At 46.0% G+C, this 23,106-nt stretch overlaps 1 protein-coding gene across 1 annotated transcript in view; it reads left to right on the forward strand.

Moving 5' to 3' along the window:
* The first annotated feature begins 839 nt into the window (after positions 1-839).
* Positions 840-23,106, forward strand: part of PLA2G4E (phospholipase A2 group IVE) — a 57,371-nt gene continuing 35,104 nt past the window's right edge. The window contains exon 1 of the mRNA XM_042942297.1: positions 840-1,019. Coding sequence (XP_042798231.1) covers positions 840-1,019 — 180 coding nt within the window. The remainder of the gene's footprint in view (positions 1,020-23,106) is intronic.

The following is a 23,106-nucleotide window of genomic DNA, read 5'->3' on the forward strand; positions in this document are numbered from 1 at the left end:
CACGAACTGCGAGATCATGACCTGAGCCGAAGGCAGACGCTTAACCAAATGAACCCCTGAATGTACGTTTTAAAGCACTTGTAAACAGAACATACCAAGGGTTTGGGTTTTGTTTTTAGTTTAGTGTTTTTATTTTTACCACGGAGCTATGATGCATTCTCTTTCAGCTGCCAGAGACAGCATCTGTATTAAATCAAAGAAAGAGCTCAAACGAGAGACAGATTAAATTATTAAATTCTCTTCTGGGCTGTACCCCCCTCCGTCAGCCCTGAACACCAGGCCAGGTATCTATTTTCGGGGCTCAATAAAGAGATGCAGGGGTATCAGCCAAGAGCCAGGGAGTGACTTCACCTCCATCAGGGGCCAGACAGCCTCGGCCACTTCACCTCCAGCCCTGCCTCCTCCTGGCCTCCCCACTGACATATTGAGTTTCACAACGTTAAAAATAGCTGCTGAGCTGTGAGAAGCTATCTCTGAGCCTGGATCCGAGCTCAGAAAGGCAGGCCTCCCTTAACCAAGAGCCGCCCTAGGTGAGCGTAATTTTAGCTCCCTCCAGACTTTTCACACAGCACAAGAACAGTCTCTTCGCCAAAATAGGTCCGGAGTGGTTGAAATATTCACAGAAATGTGGGATTCTTTTAGCTAAGCCCTGACTTCTTTCACCTCCTTAATAATTCACCAGGCTCATTTATCTTCGGGAAGAATCCAATGGCATTGCTTCCACGTTCTTGCAAAACTCCCTTCAAATTTCCTGAGGATGTTCAGACACCTCGCTGTGAAGGACTAGCCCCACCTCCACACAGCCTGTGCTGAGCCCCAGTGAAGGGGACGCTGCCTTAATGACTCTCCAGAGCTCGGAAGGCTGTCCTGGCCTGGGAACTGATGTGTTTGCCCCACAGGAGCTACAGGGGGCTGAAGAGAGCAGGTCAGAAAGAAATGTCAGTGAGTTTGAGCACACACAGGACCTGGAAACTCCCAGTCTCCCACCTCTGCTTCCCACGGCCCTTGGGGGCTCTCAGGTATGTCTGCGTTCCTGGCTAGAAGGTTCTTAGCTCCTTAAATTTTACCCCGACTTTGCTGGCTCCGAATAAGATCACCTGCATCACCATAGAGTTAAGAAGCTGTATTTTTGTTGATTTCCTTCTTTCCCAGAGGAATCCCTTCACCCCCACCCCCCTCACCTGTCCTCACCTGCCTCCTTGACCCCAAGAGCTGTTAACTAAAACAACTACACCTGTTACGGAGTGCATTCCAAGTGCCTGACGCTCTGTGGGGGAGGGATTAGCATTTCTGTTTGTTGATGAGACCGAGGCTCAGCGGGATTGAGGTCACACACCTCGTCAGTCCAAGGGAGACCTGAGCTGGAAGATATTTCTATTAATACGATCCCGAGGAGAGTGGACAAGGACCTAGCAGGGTGTCTGACACAGAGTAGGTGCTCAAACCGCACAATTAGCACCGTGGCAGAGCAGGGTCATAAATGTTGGGGAGAATGTGTAGATTTGGCCTTCCTGAGGAGCCCCACCTATCAGCTAGTGAAGAGAAAACCTTGAATAAGTAAGTCCCGTTGGTAATTTAGTGGGCTACAAAAATTGAACAGTGTCTGTAGGTAATTCTCAGTGGATCCAGATCTGCCCACCAGCTTCTACTCTGGGTGAGTGTGTGAGCTTCCTGCAGAGGCTCAGTGACTGGAGAGGAGTCAAGGTTCTTGTATCCTTCTGGCAGCTACATTCTCGGCAATGGTGCCAGGCTGACTTCTGCAGCCATAAGCCTCTTCCTCCTGTGGGCCTGCATCTCGCTCATAAGGAGCATTGGTCTCTTTGCCTCCTATAGGCCTTTCTGTCTCTGCCTCACCCTCTTTCTGGCCCCAGCTTGGTGGGTCCATCCTGGGCCTTGACCCTGGGGTCACTTGCCTGGCCCCGATAGGCCCCACATCATAGCTGTGGTTGTCAACCAGCTTCCACCACGCAAGGCGACTGAGGGCTGCTGGGGGGATGACCAATCCTCCCAATCCTCCCAAGTATACCACTCTACCTCTTGACCAGGCTGACTGCCCCATACAATCACCAGGATCCCTGCCAGTGATTCCTCTCAGAGTCACAAGTGAAGAGTGGTCAAGGCTCCCACCCTAGTGTTTCCCTCAACCTCCCTGCCCCACACCCTTCCCACCATTCCTGTAACCCTTCAGTCCTTGGGGAGCACCCACCAGTCTTCAAATAGCTCCTCATCTGCCCCCCGTTCTAGTCCTTGAAGGGTTTCCCTCTAGGACCACCATATGGATTAGACCTTTGTCTTTCTAGATCCCCATTAGAGGCCAGCATTACTAGGTAGTACATTGTCATCCAACAATACTTCAGCAAAAATCAGTTTATCAGACTAGCTTTGAATCAGTTTTCAGAGTCACCACTTCCTGCACTGTATTCTTAGGTAACTCTTCCTGTGGCTTGTTATGCCTCTCTCATCTCGAGAAGACCAGGAACCACATCTGGAGCACTTATTCATTGGTTGAACCAATACTTATTGAGCTCCTACTGTGTTCCCAGTGTTGTTCTAAGAGTGGGAGACAGAGCACTGAGCAGGTCAGACAAGATCCAATGCTCCTGAAACTTACATTCTAATGGGGGAGATAGACAATAAGTAAATAGATGACTATTTCCATGTCACAGATAGCAGAACAAAATATGTGATAATGAGGGACTGGCAGCAAGGAGAGGACCTCAGTAGGATGGTAACATTTGAACCGAGACCTGAACAGTGAGAAGAATGGTGGGAAAATGTACCAGAGAGAGCAAATTCTAAGGGCAAAGGCCCTGTTGAGATGGGCACAAGGTTGATCTGTTCTGGAAACAGAGAGAAAACCAGTGTGTCTGGGGCAGCAGAGAGCAGGGAAAGAGAGGGAGAAGTTGGTGGTAGAAGATGAGGTCAGAGTCTTAGGCTGGCCCAGATGCTACGGAGGTGGCTCTCGTGTCATTCTGAAGCAGTGGGAAGCCACTGAAAGGTTTTAATCTGAAGTTCGACTTTGTTTGATTTGTGTTTTACATGGATCACTTTGGCTGGTCTGTGGAGAATGGGCTGCCTGGCAGACAAGAGGGGACCCAGGAAGACAAGTGAGGAGGTTTTAGCTGCAGTCCAGGAGAAAATGGTGGAGGATTGATTGGTGGCGGTGGACAGCAGAAGTGGACAGATTCTGGATTTTTCAGGAGGCAGAACTTACAGGACTTATTGATACATTGGATGCTAAATAAGACATCAGTGATGGCTCCTAGGTTTTTGCCTTAACAAGTGGGAGGTACACTTACTCACAAAAGTGCGAAACAGGTTGAGGTGGAGGGGACTGGAGGTTTCTGTCTCAGACATTTAAGTGTTTTTTTTTTTATGTTTCTTTATTTATTTTGAAACAGAGAGTGAACAGGGAAGGGCAGAGAGAGAGAGAGGGAGAGAGAATCCCAAGCAGAGAGATTTCAGCACTGTTAGTACAGAGCCTGATGCGGGGCTCGATCTCATGAACTGTGAGATCATGACCCAAGCAGAGATCAAGAGTTGGACGCTTAACTGACTGAGATACCCAGGAGGCCCTTGGAAGTTTTAAATTTGAGATGCCTGGGGCACCTGGGTGGCTCAGTAGGTTAAGCGACCAGCTTAAGCTCAGGTCACGATCTTGCAATTCATGAGTTCGAGGTCCGCATCGGGCTCTGTGCTGACAGCTCAGAGCCTGGAGCCTGCTTTGGGTTCTGTGTCTCCCTCTCTCTGTCCCTCCGCTGCCCCCTCCTGCTTGTGATCTGTCTCTCAAAAAATGAATAAACATTAAAAAAATAAATACGTAAATAAATTTGACATGCCTGTTATTTACCGAAGTAGAGATGTCAGGTGGGCAGCCTCAGGTACTCAGGAGATAAGGTAGGAAGATAATCCGTTTAATACATAAAGCAGAGTATAGATGATTTTTAAAGCCACAGAGCCGGATGAGATCTCCAAAGGATGGGATGAAGAGACGGAAGAGAAGAGGCGTGAGTTTGTGAGCTCTGCTTTCCACTTTCGGGATGCCTGGTGGAGGTAGAAGAGCTGGCAAGGGGGGGCAGACAGAGCAGGCAGCCAGTGAGACTGGAAGAAGCCAAGGAGGAGGTGGTGTCCTGGGAGCCCAGAGACTTTCTCTATAAATGTCCCACGCTATCATCAGAGTAGGTTATCAGTAAAAAGCACAAATTTTGTGCCACGTATTCATGTCTTGTCTGGCCTAGACCTGGAGCATTGAGAAATGGGCCACTGCCTGGCCAGCTGGCTGGCTGCTGGCCTAGGAGCCCACACAGCTCTCGTTATCTCTGACATCAAGGCTGATACCTCCTGGCTCCAGAGGCCTGGCGAAATCAGGCCCCACCCCTGCTGCTTCCCTGCTCCTGTCACATGCCCTGTGGCCCCGTGCCCACCCTTCTCTCCTGGCAGGGCTCACTGACTCGGTGCCGCCCGGTGCCGCCTACCTGGCATGAGGCAAGCTCATTCCCAGCTCTTCTCCTGGATTCTGCAGCTTCCCCTCCTGGAATGTCTCCCTTCCATCCTCCTGCTGCCTTTCCTTTCAGGCCCAGCTCAGGGCTCAGTTCTCCAGTCTCTCCCCACCTGCCCTCTACTCTGCTACTTGGTGGATCGCCCTTCAGGACCACCTCTATGGTTACACCTTTCCTGGCCAGGTGACTGAAGCCCACTGGACGCCTCTGCTCCACCCTTCATATCTAATCCATCTTCCTACCGTGTAGGGTCTGCCTCGAAATCCCTCTAGCATCTCACCACTTCTGTCCATCTCTGCCCCTCACCCTGGCCCAAGGCACCATTTCCCATCTGAACCACCGCAGCTCACCTTCCCACCTCTAGTCTTGTCCCCTCCATTCCCCACACAGTAGCCAGTGATTTCCTTCACATCACTTCTCTGCTTAACATCCGTCAGTGGCATCCAATCCCTCAGGATAAAATACCAAATCCTTACCAAGTCTTTCAAGGCCTCATGTGATTCAGCCAACTGCCCACCTTCCCAGACATTTCTCACCCAATCACTCCCTACTTACGATGCTCCAGACACACATGTTCAGCTCCTAGATGCGCCAGCTTTTACCACCTCTCGGCACCTTGCACATGCTGTGCCTGCAGCCCACACGGGACGAACTCTGATCTGCCTTTAGGTTTACCTTAAAGACTGTTTCCTCCAGTGGGGCGCCTGGGTGGCTCAGTCAGTTAAGCATCTGACTTCGGCTCAGGTCATGACCTTGCGGTTTGTGAGTTTGAGCCCCGCATCAGGCTCTGTGATGACAGCTCAGGGCCTGGAGCCTATTTCAGATCCTATGTCTCCCTCTCTCTTTGCCCCTCCCTAGCTTGTGCTCTCGGTCTCTCTCTGTGTCTCAAAATTGAATAAATGTGAAGAAAAAAAAAAAAGGCTGCTTACTCCAAGAGGTCATCCCTGACTCTTCCCACAATCAAAATCAGGTACCCTCTGCTAGTGTCTTTTTTTTTTTTTTTAAGTTTCTTAGAGAGCAAGTGGAGTAGGGGTAGAGAGAGAGGGAAAGAGAGAATCCTAAGCAGGCTCTGCATTGTCAACACAGACCCTGATGTGTGGCTCGAACTCATGAACCATGAGATCATGACCTGAGCTGAAATCAAGACTCGGACACAGGGGCACCTGGGTGGTTCAGTTGGTTAAGCATCTGACTTCGGCTCAGGTCGTGATCTCGCTGTTCATGAGTCCAAGCCCTGCATCGGGGTCTGTGCTGACAGCTCAGAGCCTGGAGCCCGCTTCAGATTCTGTGTCTCCTTCTCTCTCCCCTCTCCTGCTCGCACTCTGTCTCTCTCTCTCTCTCTCTCTCTCAAAAATAAACATTAAAAAAAAAAAAGAGTCAGATGCCTAACCGACTAAGCTACTCAGGCACCCCACTTCTAGTGTCTTTTATAGTACCCTGTGCTGTTCCTTGATCAGACTTATCACAATTTATAACTATAAATTCCTTTCTACTTCCTTGCTCATTGCCTAGCAACTGTACATCATGGAAGAGCAGGTGCCGCATCTGTTTTGACACCCAGAACCTACAGCATGGCACCTAGCACTAATAGGTGCTTAAAGCACATTGCCGTCAATGAACAAAGCTTTGTTTGACTTCTCCAGCTCCAACTGATCTGTAGGTTCTTTGCCTTCCAAGTGCACTTATAGCTGGTTCTTCCCAATTTATTTGTTTCATAGCAAACGCAATAAAAATAGCAATAGCCATAATTCGTTGAGGTTTATGACATGCCAGACTCTGCGTGCCATGTGTGCATACGTGCGTGTGCATTTCTTGACAACAATCCTGCGAAATAGGTACTATTAACATCACTTTACAGATCATGAAAATGAGTCTCAGAGAGATAAAGTAATTGCCTAATGCTACCCAACTAGTCAGTGTCACAGCCAAGATGCAGATTCAAGCCTCTCTGACTCCAAAACTCTTCTTTCCTCTACATTTGTCTGTTGGTGTTGTCTCTAGCTGGCCTGTGAAATTTTGTTGCTGTTGTATTTTGTCAGTGGCCTCTTTGCTTTGTGGTGGTGGTTGTTGTTTGTTTGATGGCTGGTTTGGTTTGGTTCTGGTATCTTCCACTTCTACATTGCAGGTGCTATGTTAATACCTGCTACTTATGAGGGTGTGTCGGTGGGCAGGTGAGAGCTGTGCAGGACAAAAGTTCTGTATTTCTGTCAAAGTTGCCCTGCAAGTTGAGTGCTAGGGCTGGGTATAAGGACGGTGGAATGGATGGCCACCCATAGACCTTGACCTATGGGGGCCCAAAGGTCCACTTTCCCCTAATATCTCCCCCACCGGGCCAGGCTGGCCCTGCCCCTCCCTCCCCTCTCTTCCTAGTGAAATTCTCACCACTGGAGTTGCTTATATGCGTGACTGTCGGAAGGCCTCTCCCATAGGCTTGTCAAGTAGCTGCAGGGATTAACAAACTGTCCCCTGGATCTAGGGCAAGGCTGGATAGGGAGTAACAGAATCTCAAAGCTGAAACAGACCATCTATATTCTAGAGCAATCTCCTGCACAGCAGAGGAATCTCCTCTGTGCAAGTACCCCTTGGATAATTCCAGCAATGGAAATTTAATACTTCCCATATGACTAAGTTCTTACTTACACTGAGGTCAAGTCTACCCACCCACAAAGGCCCATTTCCACCATCAGGCGTGACACATCAATGCAATCCTTTTCTCTAATTGATAGCTCTTTTCATACCCTGAGTCAGTTTCCATATTCAGCAGTTTCAGGACCCTGCTGTCCTGGGTTCCACTATCTGCTTTGGTTAAGTTTTCCATGAGCCATGGCTTTGCTCTCTGCCTTATCCCTTGGTGGATGTCCCAGCTGGGGGAAAGAGGAGGATCCAGATGGTGAGGTGGGAGGAGGAGGAGAGGGCCTCTGAGCACTTGAAGAAAAATTCCTCCCCCGAACAGACCTGCCTGACTCTGTCCTTACTCAGTGCTTCCTGTTGCTCTCAGAGAATATGCATAAAAGAATATACCTATGTACTTTTTACAGTTAACATATGCAGATATCTAGTATGGTGACCTGGCACATAGCATGAAATACAGCAGTTTTCTTTCCCTGTCTCTTTTTTTTCCTAAACATATAACATGTTATTTAACATATATCATTTTATCTATTTACCTAACATACAATAATTCTACTTTTTCTAAAAGTTGGTTTTCTGACTACCAAGAGCATGTAACACTTGTTCAGTGTAGACATTAGAAAAAATTTTAAGTTTAATAAAGAAAATAAACATTCCCAATAATCTCATCATCCAGAGATAACTTCTTGAAGCCTTGATATATTTCCTTTGAGTTCTTTTTTCTACGCACATACATACATAGAAATCAGTATTATTTACATATACATATATGTATACATGCAATATTGAGCTCGTATTGTAAGAACTTTCCTACCTATCAGCAAATGGTAATCATTTTCCTTTGCTGTTAGAAAAAAAGATTTAAAAATGGCTACAATTATCACACCATCCAAGCATGATCATATCTGCCAATTTTTGATGTTATGAGTATTACCTCAAAGCCTAGAAAATATGCCATTAATACCCGAATTACAATGATTCCTCTCTCCTCTTTGCCGGCTTGGCAGAGAGATAGCACTATTTCCCCAAGATTCCACTCCAAGAAGCTCAGAATTCCCAGGCTGGTGTCCCTGTCACTGAGAGAGTTTCCCTCTCACTTGTCTGCTGACTCTAGACTTCTCCTCAGAGGTATCTCTGCTGACTTGCCCAGACTAAGGAATGCACCTGCCCTGACAGGATTAATGAAGAGAACCCCCCCGCCCCCAGCAAAGTTACCAGATTACCAACTATCACCTGGTAATAAGGTTCTCTCAACCCCCCCCACACAGGGAATCTGTTCCCCCACAAATAGACCCATCGTAGCAAGGTGAGAAAAGGAGTCTCAACATTACTCCTGTACCTTAGATTCCAATAAACTAAGCCCTGAAACTGAGTCCTAGACACTGGTCCAACCTCCTCTCATCTTTATGGGCGTTTCCTCTCTGTGACTCCCATTGTCCTTCCTTGCCATCTGGCCTCAATGGTTTTCTTGAAGATCTCCTCAGTTCATCATATACATTTCAATAATTTCAATACCGAGTGGAAAGAGGTTAGGGTCCCAACCTTCTTTTTCCACCAAGAGACTTCTTTGCTCCTACTTAAATTTATGGATGCAATGAGATTCCTAAGGAAGAGAGTGACTACCCAGCTCCACTCAGCAATGTCCGAGGCCCAAACACCATGGGTATATTAAGGAGGGGATGATTGCTATCTCCATCCATCAATGGCTTCTAAGTCACAGCCCTTGTTAGGCTAAATAAACAAACAACAACAGAAATGAAAAGCAGTTACAGAAATAATGCTACATCGAACATCACTGAGGATTTGTGTAAGAGTTTATGTACAATAAATTCCTAGAAATAGAATTGCAGAATATAAGTTCATGCAAGTTTTAAATATTAATGAAGATTACCAATTGCCCTCCAAAAAGTCTATGCCAATTTACATTCTATCAACAAAGTCTTATAGTCTTCCCCACACCCTGACCAACGTGAAGCTTTATCGTTTCACCCCTGCCAATCTGATAGATGAAAAATGGAATCACTTTGTTGTTTTAATTTACATTCTTATTATTAGTGTTAATCTTTTATAGGCTTATTGCATATTCCAATGATCCCAACTTTGTTGAACATTAGAATCACCAGGGAAGCTTTTAAAAATCTCAATGTCTTTTGGGATGAGCACTGGGTATTGTATGGAAACCAATTTGACAATAAATTTCATAAAAAAAAAATCCCAATGTCCAACTCACATGTCACATCGATTATATCAGCTATCAGGGAGCCAGGCATCAATATTTGTTTAATGATCTCCAGGTGATTCCAGCGTTTACCAAAGTTGGGGAGGTACTGAAATATGCATAAGTACCATGATGTTTGTATCTTTTATCAATTTTTCTATTGCATTGTTTGCTTTTTAATATTTACTTTAAAGAGCTTTTTCATTACTGGGAAAATTACCCCTTCATGAAATTGACAAATATTTTTACAAATTAGCCTTTTATTATTATTTATGGTTGTTTTGACACAGAGAAATTTAATATGTATGTAGTCAGAATTATCAATTTGTTTCCTTCATTGCATCTCAGTTTTGTGTCTTGTTTCCTAACTAATGATGATAAAGAAATAACTAATTTATTTTAATGTAAAGAGTAAGGTATGGATCCAGTTTATTCTTTCTCCAGATGGCAAAATAGTTACTTTTTTTAAGAAAGTAATTTTCCAACATAATATCAAATAATCCATCTTTTCCCCTATTAATTTGTAATGCTATCATTTTTTTCACATGTAAATCTCTTATTTATTTTGCCCCAGGTTTACTTATTATACTTTCATTGCTATTGTACATGGGATCTCATTTTCTCTTGTGGTTATGATTTTTATAGGAAAATTTACAGTTTTTTGATTATTTTTTAATCAGCCATCCTTATTATGCCCTAAGTTCAAACAGACACGTACATACACTCTTTTTATAGTTATCTTTCTTTTTCTTTTAAGTTTATTTATTTATTTTGAGGGAGAGAACACATGAGTGGGAGAGGGTCAGAGAGAGAGAGGAGAGAGAAAATCCCAAGCAGGCTCAGCACTGTCAGTGAGGAGCCCGATGTGGGGCTCTAACCTGTGAACCAAACAGTGAGATCATGACCTAAGCCAAAATCAGACGCTTAACTGACTGAGCCACCCAGGAGCCCCTATAGTTCTCTTTCTAATGACTGCATAGAATTTAATCATAGGAATATGCCATTATTTATTAAAATATCTACCAATATTGAACTTTGGGATGATTTTCAACTCTTAACCATTAAAAATTTAGATACAATTAACATTTTTAAGCATGTAGCATTTTCTTCTCTCAGTGTGAGTTTCCAAGAGTAGAATTACTTGGGCATAAATAATTTTATAGCTTCTGATAATTCCTGTTCTATCCTGATAAATATTGATGGTGGTTGGTTTGACTATGGTGAAGGAAGACTGAGGCAGGGGAATCAATAGAGAGTCCCAAGAATATGGGTAAGAGAAAGTAAAGGATCTTGAAAAGATGCCCAAGATTACTAATAATCAGGAAATACACATTAGAACCACAATGAGATACCATTTCATACCCACTGGATTAACAAAACTCAGAAAGTCAGTTGATAATCCTGGGTATACACTAATGGGAACCCTTTTCCATGGTGGTGGGAGTATAAATCAGTAAAAATACTTTGGGGAACAATTTGGCAATATCTAGTAAAATTGGTGGTAATATACCTTATAACTAAGCAATTTCTACTTCCAGGGGGATATACACTAAAGAAACACAACACATATAGGAATGCTGCAGTGTTTTTGGCACTATTCTTCATTGAATCTAAGGTACAACATTCACTAAGGGAAAATATCGCCAATTAAAGTATAACCCATTGTTGTTTTTAAAAAGATTTTTTTTTATGTTGGGGAGCCTGGGTGGCTCAGTTGGTTAAGCATTTGACTTTGGCTCAGGTCATGATCTCACAGCTCATGACTTTGAGCCCATCATGTGGCTCTGTACTGACAACTCAGAGCCTGGAGCCTGCTTCCGTGACTCTGTCTCTCTCTACCCCTACTCTGCTCATGCTCTGTCTCTGTGTCTGTCTTTCTCTCTCTTTCTCTCTCAAATGTTTATTTTTGAGAGAGAGAGAGAAAAGGAGAGAGAAAGAGAGAGAGAGGATGTGAAGGAGGGAAGGGGCAGAGAGAGAGAGGGAGACACAGAGTCTGAAGCAGGCTCCAGGCTCTGAGCCGTCAGCACAGAGCCGAAAGCAGGGTTCAAACTCACCAACCATGAGATCATGACCTGAGCTGAAGTCAGATGCTTAACCAACTGAGCCACCCATGCACCTTCCCATTGTTGTTTTCAATAAGTATCTCTTAATTCAGAGATTTTAAAATGTGAAAAACGCATGCCTTAGAATTGATGAAATACAGTAATAGCAAAACTTAGATACAACTTAAATGTCCATCACACAAAACATGCAGATAAGTTGTGCTGTACTTTACAGCCATGAAAAATCAAGGAGCAAGATCTATATTTACCAATATAGGCAAATCCTGTAAACATAATATCTGGTTGGGGGAAAAAAATCCAAGTTTACTGTAGAATGCATATCCTTTATGTGATGCCACTTATATAAAGTCTAAAACATGTAAAGTGATACCAAATAGAACTTAGAAATACAGACATATTTAGAAAAGAAATAAAGAGGGGCGCCTGGGTGGCTCAACTGGTTGAGTGTCCAACTTTGGCTCAGGTCATTATCTCATGGTTCATGAGTTCTAGCCCGACCTTTGACTTGCTGCTGTCAGCACAGAGCCTGCTTCGGATCCTGTCCACCTCTCTCCAGCTAACCCTCTCTTTCTCTCTCTCTCTCAAAAATAAATAAACATTAAAAAAAATTTTTTTAAAGAAAAAGAATAAAGAAATGCCTTGGAATGATGGCTAGAAATCCAGGGTTGTGGTTCTCCCCTGAGGAGAGGGGAAATGACTATGTTACCACTGTTTTATTTTTTACTCTGAGTAGTAGATTCATAGATGTTTACTTTATTATTCTCTATACATTTTTCATGTCATAAAATTGCTTAATATTTTTTTAAAAGGAGAAACTGAAATTATAGGCTAAGCTAGGAAGATGTACTTTGTGGGAGGCTGTTTTATTTGGACTGGGAAGCAATTTCTTCCTCCCTCCTTCTATCCTCTTGCAGCTGGATGTCTTTGGGTTAAAGGTCATCCCAAAAGTCAAATGTTGAGCTCATTTGTGAATTCTTATCCCAGCCTGCTTAGGATACTATTTCCATTTCCTGTGGTCCTTCTGCCACCTGCTTCTTCTTATGCATTGTCTAGTGGGCCTGCCCCATCCTGCCTGCCTTTCCCTTCCGTCAACTCAGCCTTACTCACAGGTTGAGGATGGCCGCCTGTTTCCAACCCTAGCCAGGAGAAGGGGTGAGCTTCCTCTACCCCAGCTCTAGGCAGCAACAGTAACCAATGCTCTTTTCCATCCCAGTTTACCTGGTGTTGAAATGGAGTGGTGAAGGCAATCATCACTCCTCCCATGACTAGGAAAGGCTTTACCTATGCTGAGGTGTCACAAAGGCAATAGGTATGTGAGTGGGAGGTAGATGTATTATAGGGTTGACTTGCAGAGTCAGAGACCAACAAGAGACCTCTGTAGATCCTAGGAACAAGGGGAGGGATTGGGGCAGATGAGAGAAAGAACTTGGAAGAGTTCTCATCCCATTTTCCCCCAAACAGTCTCCTGAAGACAAAAGCACAGACATGTACCTCCCACCCTCAATGTGTCCTGGAGGGGATTTGGTTTTCCTAATTTGAAGGCATAAGGGACTCAGTTCAGGAGACAGAAGAGGACACAACACTGGGGTAGTTCTCCCCTCCCCTCTCCCTAATGGAGAGTCCCAAATCGAGACCTGCCACAGAGGTGGTGGTCAGGTGAATTAGCCAGAACTCCTTCAGCCACAGTGCAGAATAATGGAAGCTGGATTCAAATAAGCATAAGATGGGTTGGGTGTGGGGATGCCTTTATTGTCTTGTGTAATTGGTAAGTCCAAGGTATATGAGGGCTTCAGGCATGGCTGAATTTAGTAGTCCAGAACACATTCTCAGAACTTTCCCTTTTTCTCCCTATCTCTCAACTTTGCTTTTTCTATGTCAGCTTAGTTTTTTTTAATTTTTTAAAAAAAACTTTTAGAAGAAAGAAAGCATAAGTCAGGGAGTGGGAGAGGGAGAGAGAGAGAATCTTAAGCAGGCTTCATGCTCAGTGCAGAGCCCTATGCAGGGCTCAGTCCCATGACCCTGGGATCATAACCTGAACCTAAATCAAGAGTCTGACACTCAACCGACTGAGCTACCCAGGTGCCCCTATGTCAGCTTAGTTTCTTATACTGAATCCTTCCATGTGGTGACAGTAACTCAAAGTTTACATCTTCCTTAGAGTTCATAATCTAGATAAAAGAGTAATAGCTCTCTTTCCCTCCATCTCACTAATCTCCACCACTACCACCACCACGACCCCACCCACCCATAATCCTAAAAAGAAGAAGGGCAGGGGGAAGATCTAATTGTTCCTGAACCAATCAGTGAATCTAAGAAGTTGGGGATGCTGACTGGCCACACTGGTGGTAGAGGCAGGCACTTCTGAGGAAGGAGGAAGATTCCCCATGATTGACAGCTCCATAAGATCCCCAGTGTTATTTTATCAGATGACGGGGAAAGGAATTCTAGGGGGCATTATGTCCATATACTAGGATCCCATATACAGACTCAATCACCCCTTAACCTCAGAATTGGCTTGAATACGTGAAATTGTTCCATATAGATTTTGTTCATATACTCCAAAATAAAATCAGAATGCAATCAAATTATTTCCTCTCAAATAATTTTAAAGCCTAGGAGTGCTTATAAACACTCATAGATACAAATAATTACAGACTGCAGGTCTGGCATGCCAGGTATGTGTCTGCTTTAAAAAATATTTTCAAGAAAAGTTAAAAATAATCTAGCCAATCATCCTAGTTTTCCCAGGTTTTAGCACTAGAAGTCCCTTGTCCCAGGAAACTTCTCATTCCTTGGCCAACTGGGTCAGTTGGTCACCCTAAGTGTGCCTTTAGCTATTGTTTATAGCAGACAGGAGCTGAAGGCGGCAATCCAGGTACAACAGGGGCCTGGTCTGGACTCTTGGAATCCAGAGTCCTTTCCTCTGAGGATCTGCATCACCAGAAAGAAGACTGGAACACCCTACTCCCACTCACCAGACCCCTACAAATGCATGCGCACAGAGGGAGGGGGGAGGTGGCACCTGCACGTGGCAGGAGATGGCTGCAATGCTGCCAGCTCCCAGGCACTGGGCACAAGAGAGGCTTAAGCCCAGGGCCCACTGTGGACAGAGCTGGAGGACCCAGCTAGCAGCAAGAGGCACCTCTTCCAGACTGCTCCCAGGCAGGGAAAGGGCTCCCACCCTTCTCTGCTCCTCACAGACCCAAGGGTCTCTTCTGCCTGCTGTGCTTGGCTCACCCACTTCTTCAGGCTCGCCCAGGCGCAGCCTAGATTATAGCAGTCAGCCCCAGGGGCCAGCCCCAGCTCCACCTCCAGGAATGCCCTTTGCCCCAGTGCATCCTCCTGGCAGCTCCCCTCTGCTCTCCCAGGTCCTGGAGCCCACTAGCCACCAAGCAGCCAGGGCTTGTAAGAGGGCGGGGCAGGGCAGTGGAGGGCAAGAAGCCAGGTGGGAGTGGCCTGGAAGTCACCGCAGAGTCAGAGAGCCAGCTCAGCCACTCTCTACTTCCTCAGTGCAAATTCTTCAACTCAAACCCTGATCACTACCTCAAAATCATTCAAGTTCTCAGGGTACTTGGCCTGAACCAGCTATAAGGCTTACATGAACCCTGAGTCTGGCAGGGCAAGCAGGGCTGAGGCTGTGGGGACAGCTGGAAATGGGTCTTTAGGGTCACATTCCAGGATCCCCAGGGGCGGATGACACTAATCCAGGCTGGTGTGACAGGACTTTATTCTCCAGTGAGGGCTCGGGGTCTCCCCGCAAGAGAGAGCACATGTGCATCCCCTCCCAAAGGCACACACCACACTCCTCACACTTGCAACTGGGGGAAGGGGTGGTAAGAGGAGTCACCAACCCTGGATCCTGCTGAGAACAGGCCACAGGCTGTGCTCACTCACCCCCAGCGTCCTCCTCATGTCTCCCATCCCCCTTACCAAATATCAGTCTATTTTTAGTCACTTTCAGCACTTCTCTGACCATATCCTTGGTTGTTCCTCATTTCGGGCATCAAACACACTGTGTTTACAGTTTGGGGTCTATCATAGCTTATTCAGAAGGACCCTGAGAATTCCCCATTTATTCTCAGTCTGAACTGGTACCCAAGCATGGTGAAGCCTCAGTAGGCAGCATGGCAGGCCAGACCCCTGAAGTCAGCAGCCAGAAGGGACGCTGAGGTTCCCTGGTTCTGTGGTCTTGCTGTAGCTATGTCTCAGACTCACTGGAGATAATGAAAAGATACAGACTCCAGGCCCCACTCCTAGGATTCCAGACTCACTTAGTCCAACCTCCCGTTTTACAGAAGAGGAAAGTGAGGCCTGGAGAGAGGCATCCATTTGTTTTGTATCATCCTGCAGAGCTGAAACTGGAGCCCACAGCTCCTGGTTTCCAGTCTAGAGCTCTGTCCACCACCCCACAGCGCATGCCTGAACACTGACCTTGAAATCAGTAGGGAGCGAAGGCATTCTCAGCTCTGCTGGGACCTGTCAAACCCAGGAATTAGTATGAGGACACCTCTTGCTCACAGACCCTCGCAGGCCAACACCGCTCATCCCCTTGTCCTCTGCCCTGAGACGTGGTGGGGAGTGGCTCTCGGGAAGTGACTGCAGAACCTTGGTTCAGGGGCTTGACACAGATGGAATCTGTGGGGAATTATGTTCCTCTGCTAGAACTTGGCTGTAACCAAATTCAGTCCAAAAACAGCACCAGTGAATGGGATAGACTCGAACCATCGGATACAGTTCTTAAAACAATGGCACCAGGGGTGCCTGGGTGGCTCAGTCAGTTAAGCGTCTGACTCTGGCTCAGGTCATGATCTCACGGTTGGTGAGTTTGAGCTCTGCATCGGGCTCTGCGCTGACAGAGTTCTGTCTCCCTCTCTCTCTGCCCCTCCCTTGCTTGTGCTCTCTCTCTCTCTCTCTCTCAACCTTTCTCTCTCTCAACCTTTCTCTCTCAAAAATATATAAATATTAAAAAAAATTTTTTTTTCAACGTTTTTTATTTATTTTTGGGACAGAGAGAGACAGAGCATGAACGGGGGAGGGGCAGAGAGAGAGGGAGACACAGAATCGGAAACAGGCTCCAGGCTCCGAGCCATCAGCCCAGAGCCTGACGCGGGGCTCGAACTCACGGACCGCGAGATCGTGACCTGGCTGAAGTCGGACGCTTAACCGACTGCGCCAACCAGGCGCCCCTTAAAAAATTTTTTAATAAAAAAAATTATAAAACAACAGCACCAGTCCAAGCTCACCCTGACGCATTACTTCATAGCTGAATTTGGTTGAACCCTCCCCTAATCCTCTCCCTGTGGAGTCTAGGGTTCTTCCTGCCACCACCGTGCCCTGGTGGAGGAGATGATGTCAAGAGACTTGGCAGAGTTTGGGGGATGCTTGATCAGCCATCTTGGGACCAAGAAAAGTGAAGGCCACTTGTCATCCCTCTGTGGGAGAAGCCAGGAGCTCCCCACCACACACATCTGCCCTGTGGGTTTTCCTAGGCTTGGCAGAAGAGGCTTGTGGGATAGCAAGGCAAAAGGGAAGTGTGCAGGAAGAGGAAGAGAAGACTTACAAGCCTGCTCTGGATTCCTCCCCCTCCTCCATAGACAAGCAGGTCTTTTTCTTTCCCAAGTCCTATCCTCTTAGGTCCAGAGTAACAGCTAGAAAATCTGAGGCAGTCTGCATGGCACTGGAACCCATAGAGCATTTGGGTAGGGTGAGGCCCAGCAGCGTTTCTCGCAGGTGAAGAGCGAGAGGTATTTATCAGGGGTCTTTTGTAGACCATGGCTTGCCCTGAGGGGCCACACTAGGCTGATCAAAGAGGCACACCTGCCTTCCAACTCACCCAAACCACACGGTCCTGATGGTCACCTGTTCTACCCATAGGAGCAGGATTTGCTATATTTCTTAAACACCCTCTGCTCAGAAACTTTCCATGAGTTACCACTGCCAACAAACAATCGTGATTCTTGTACTTGATATCCAGGACTTACTTTCATCTCCTTTCATCTCCTTTCTGAGTCTTCATAGCCTTGCTCATGCTGTCTCTCCTGACACAAATGCCCTCTCCTGCTTTATTCATCAGGTCCCTACCCTTCCTCCAAAGGCAAGTGCAAGTTCTTCCTATGCCATGCAGCCTCTTCTGACCTTCCCAGCCCTGGGTGGTCATGCTCTCTGAGCAGCATATCTTCACACCTCTGTTCCTCATACATGATAGGATCATCCTGAGACCACTTTTGTGATCTTCCTGTCTCACCCAATTAGTTTGTAGCTCCTTGGGCAGGGATGATGTCTTGGTGTCTCTGATATTGCTGTGTATCACACCTCTTGTGGCAAAACCATCGCTGAGGGTCAGCCACATGCTAAGACCTTCATCCCAGTTAGTCTCCATAACCACCCCACGAGGTAGAAATCATTATGCTTTCCATTTTACAGATGGAGAAATTCAAGTTTATAAGGATAAATTTACCCAGGTCCATGCAGCTAATATGTGGTAGAAGCAGTGTTCAAATGCTGTTGTGACACTTTAAAGCCCAGACCCTTAACCAACTATACCATGTTCAGTCAGGTTTGAGACAATGTCAGTGTTATCCTCACAGAGGTAAACCAGTGACAAAAAGTAAATGCAGTGTAGGAAAGGCTCCAGCCAGTTTTGTTATGTGAGAGAGAGTCAGGAGCTGGAAAATAACACCTGTCATCTAGTTGAAACAAGAGGCCACAACTTTTAGTAGCAGGAACTTCCCAAGATTGAGAAATGTGGAGCTGTGGATGAAAGTAATTTGAGGATGCAAAGCACTCAGCTGGACCTTCACATTTTGTTACCAAGAAGAAGAATAGAAAATACTTGTGAGCCAGACCTACTGACAAAACTAAGGATATAAGTATTATCTACATTGGGATGAAGGTTCTTTCTTATAATGTTTTTAAAAATATGTATATATTTTTATATGTTTATTTATTTTTTTGAGAGAGATAGAGAACAGGGGAGGGGCAGAGAGAGGGAGACAGAGGATCTGAAGCAGGCTCTGTGCTGACAGCAGATAGCCTGATGTGGGGCTCAAACCCATGAGCCTTGAGATCCTGACCTGAGCTGAAGTCAAATGCTTAAACAACTGAGCCACCCAGGTGCCCCTATTTCTTGTTTTGTTTATGCTTATTTTGTATCATTTTGTATCTCCGCATCATGAAATGGACCCACGTCTAGCCTGTTGGCCAGAAGTCCTGACACATCTCAACATATTAAGACACATCTCCCAACGTGTGTATTGTTAGAGCCAGAAGTTCTGGAGTCAGACTGACTTGCATCCCAGCCCTGTCACTTATCATGGTGACCCCAAGCAACTTACTCATCCTCTCCGTGTTTCAATTCTTTTTTTTCTTTAATGTTTATTTATTTTTGTAGGAAAGAAAGACAGAATGTGAGCAGGGGAGGAGCAGAGAGAGACACACACACAGAATCCAAAACGGGCTCCAGGCTCTGAGCTATCAGCACAGAGTCTGACATGGGGCTCAAACTCACCAACCACAAGATCATGACCTGAGCCGTAGTCAGTCACCCAACTGACTGAGCCACCCAGGCGCACCTCAATTCTTTTTTTAATGAGATAATAATAATATCTACTTCATAGGTAGAATAGACTTTGTCACTTTTTATACATTCAGCAAATGTGAGCCACTTCATTTCTGTTGACATCTGCGTAATATTCCAGTGTGTGAATGTGCCCTAGCAATCAAACCATTCCTTGATTGGTGGGGTTAGGTGTTTCCAGATGATGAACAAGACAAGCAGTGTCTCTACCCTTAAAGAGTTACAGGCTGATGGAAAGAGGCAGAAAGAATAACTGAACAAGATAATCCATGATACATTAAATCAAATCAAATAAGCAGAGTGACTCAGAAACACACAGGTGGGCGAGAGGCATACATGTTATGGAGGGTGGTCAGGCAAGAGCTGCAGGAAAAGGACATTTGAGCATATCCATGACCATGAAAAAGAGCAGTAACACACAGAGTCAGTGTCAAAGACATCAGGAGGGAACAACAAGTGCAGAATCCCTGATGTGGGAAAGAGCTTGCCATGTTCCGGGTGTGGAGGGCCAGTAGAGCTGGAACTCACGTGTGAGGGGAGGAATGGAACAGATGTGAGCAGCCAGACCACACGGGTCCTTCCAGGGCATGGCAAGAAATGAGAGCAACCAGAAGCTGGGAGGGTTTTACTCCGGGTTGCAACATCATCTAGCTGGTGTTTTTAGGAGACCACTTGTGCCCTTCTGTAGAGAATGGCATATAGGAAGGCAAGAGAGGAAGCAGGGAGACCAGGTAGGCTAATGCAGTTGTTGCAATGAGTAAGGGCAAAGGCTTTCACCAGAGCAATGGCAGCGAAGCTGGGGAAAAGCTGGAGAGAAAAAATTTCCTCTGAGGATGTGGAGTGTATCCTCCTTGGTCCTGTGAGCCCCATACTTGCCCTCATGATTGGTTCTTATTTCTCTGTACCTACATACCCTTCTCCATTCTCTCCTCAGAAAGGCAACCATTATTCAACTTTCTCGGTGTTTTCCAATTTAATAGCTGCAGTGAAATTTCACTGGTGTTTTAATCTGCATTTCCTTGATTATGGATGATTTTGAGCATCTCCTCAAACGCCTGTTAGCTTTGTGGGATTGCCTTCCTACATAAACTGCAGGTTCAAATCTTTGGTCTATTTTTAGGTTGGCACAGCCATCTTTTTTTTGTGTGTGGATTAGATAAGAATTCTTTGTATATGCTACATAATGATCCTTTGGTGATTTGCAGATGCATTGTAAATATCTTATGTCATTCCGTCAACTATCTTTTAACTTTTTCTGCATGTTCTTAGTTGACAGAAATCCTTAATCCTTAAGTAGAGGTTTAGAAATTTTTTGCCTTATGGTTCCTGGTTTCCAAATGTTTAAGAAATCCTTCTTACCCCCATAAATAGATTCTCCCACATTGTCTTCAACTAGCCTTATGGTTTTCCATTTCATGTGTTGATCCCATTTACAGCCTATTTTTTAAATATGGCAATAATGGGGATGTTGTTTAATTTGTTCTACTTAGCGAGCCACTCAGGTCCATGTCATCTGTTAAAAAGCTTTTCTTGGGGCGCCTGGGTGGCTCAGTCGGTTAAGTGTCCGACTTCAGCCAGGTCACGATCTCGCGGTCCGTGAGTTCGAGCCCCGCGTCGGGCTCTGGGCTGATGGCTCGGAGCCTGGAGCCTGTTTCCGATTCTGTGTCTCCCTCTCTCTCCGACCCTCCCCCGTTCATACTCTGTCTCTCTCTGTCCCAAAAATAAAATAAAAAAAAAAAAAACGTTGAAAAAAAAAAAATTAAAAAAAAAAAAAAAAAAAAGCTTTTCTTTTCCTCTTGATTTGTGGTGCCAATTTTATCATTGATTAAGTTCCACTAAATATCAGGGCATGTCTCTGATCCCTCTATCTTTGTCCCATTGGTCTGGTTCTTGTCCCAGTGACATACTGTTTGTCTAAGTGTGGCTTTGTACTTATCTTAGAATCTGGCAGGCCAAGACTCTCTTCTTTACCATTATTTTTTAATGGTGAGTTCATTATCCATGGATATTTATTAAGAGGAAAATATTGGGGATATATTTTAGAGGTAGTGCTTTTCTTGTGACATTTTTGCTTTACTGAAATTTTGTTTCTATATATTCAAATCTGATAATACGTCTTTATTGGCTTCTAGGCTTTGTACCTTATTTAGGAAGATTCTCTTCATCCCAATATTATATTAATGTTGTCTAATACCTTATTTTAACTTTTATATGGTTTTATTTTAATGATTAGATTTTTAATTAGTCTGGAATTTGGTTTTGTACAGTTATAAAGTTGGGATCTAGTGATTTTATTCCAGGGCAAGGTAGGTTTTCCAATAACAAATAGTCCATCCTTTCATCCCTATCTGCAAGACTTCCTTTATCATACACTAAAATTCCATATATACATAGGATTGCTTCTGGGCTTTATTTGCTTTGTGGAAGGTATTGGAATCCAGAATTCGCTGACAAAGAATGGATAAGCATTGGATGCATTGGAGCAGAATGGCCAGTTGAAGGGATGGTTACAGAACTCACTGGCCAGCCAGGTGTAGGGGGCATGAATCTCTGAGAGGCAGAGGAGGCTGAGAGACAGAAGCCACTGATGGGATGGGAAGGAAGGGACAGGCACTGAAGGCATCTTGAAAGAGGGAAGGTGAGGAATTCATCCTTGCTGGGTCCTTGGGGGAGTCATGTCACCTCTACCTGGCATAGAGAGAGGTCCCACAGATACCACCAACCAAGTTTCATCCCTGCATTTGGGCCTGGTCAGCCCTGTGTTCAGATCTCACCTTCAATTTCACAAAATCACTTTAATATGTGGGCCAGAAAAGCCGGTTGTGGGGCCTCAGGCAACAGAGCAGGCAGGAAACTCCCAGTGTACCCAGCTGGGCAACCCGAGCAGGCGAAGTCACCTCACCGGGCCCCTGAATGAGCCTACCACTAGGCCAGAGATAGGGATCGGGTGGGTGGGGCGGGAGCATCCTCTAAGCTGTCCTGAGACAGTCTGGGCACACCCTCTCTGCACCTGGCTTCCCAGGAGGGAGAGCTGGGGACACTGTACTTGACCCTTTCCTCACCAAGGATTGAGGCAAATTTTTTTTTTTTCTCCTCCTAACGTTGGGAGCCCTGACCATGGTTTCTGCCTCCCTGGAGTCCCTGCCCACAGCTCCTGGGCACCAAGCTGTGAGACTCAGTGGAGTTAGGAGGGAGGGCACCTTCCCCCCATCTCCTCAGATGCCCAGAAGGGCATCTCTGAGCCATGACCTTGATAAGCTGAAGAAAGAGGGCTTTCCCAGATCATGGCTGTGCTGATCCTAAAGTTTTCAGGGTCCAGGATCCTCTTCTTGCCACCCTGTTTCCTTGGACAGCCAGGTGGTATGTTTCTGGGGGTGGCAGACTGCTGACCCCAAGGACCAGAGTTCCCTGCTGGTTCCTGCATTTCCAAGATCTGCAGGCTTCAGGGTCCCTTGATGCTAACACGTCTAGACTCCCTGTTCCCCATCTGCCTACCCGCCCTAACCCCTCCCCATGCAATCCCAGCCACAGCAGACAGGTGTCCAGAAGGCGGAGCTCTGAGTCAGAATATAAATTCCCAATCTTGCCACCCAGCTGGAGAGCTGACACGATGCTCCAGAGGCAGATGCCCGCCTGGCTCTCCCACTACCTACCAGACCTAGACCAGGCAGAAGATGGCAAGCCTTCATCCCCCTGCGCCTTGGAGGTGAGGGAGCAGTGCTGGGTAGGTGGGGCAGAGGCTGAGGGCAGGAGACAGGCACAGGGAGGACTGGGAGCATTGTAGACTCCGGAGACATGGAGCACCTAGGCTCAGCAGCCCTACCTAGTACCTGGGGACATGGTCTGGCCCAGCTGGAACTCCTGGGGGGATGGCCCAGCTGGGGTTACCCACAGGCTCGACACTGTGCTGTGGTGTGGCCCAGAGCCATCTGGGGCCAAGACAGCACCTGAATAGATGGTGCTCAGCACTGCCAGGGGTGGATCTACACTTGCGTGTCCTAGCTGTGAGTGGACATTTACCCTACGGTCATTCTAAATTGCCATGCCTTGTGAGTGTGTGTTACAGTATCCCATGAGGATCCGTGGCATTGCCAGCCTGTCACATTAGCCGCGAAGCCC

The sequence above is a fragment of the Panthera leo genome, chromosome B3 (assembly GCF_018350215.1).
Source record: "Panthera leo isolate Ple1 chromosome B3, P.leo_Ple1_pat1.1, whole genome shotgun sequence".
In the NCBI taxonomy this organism is placed as follows: Eukaryota; Metazoa; Chordata; class Mammalia; order Carnivora; family Felidae; genus Panthera; species Panthera leo.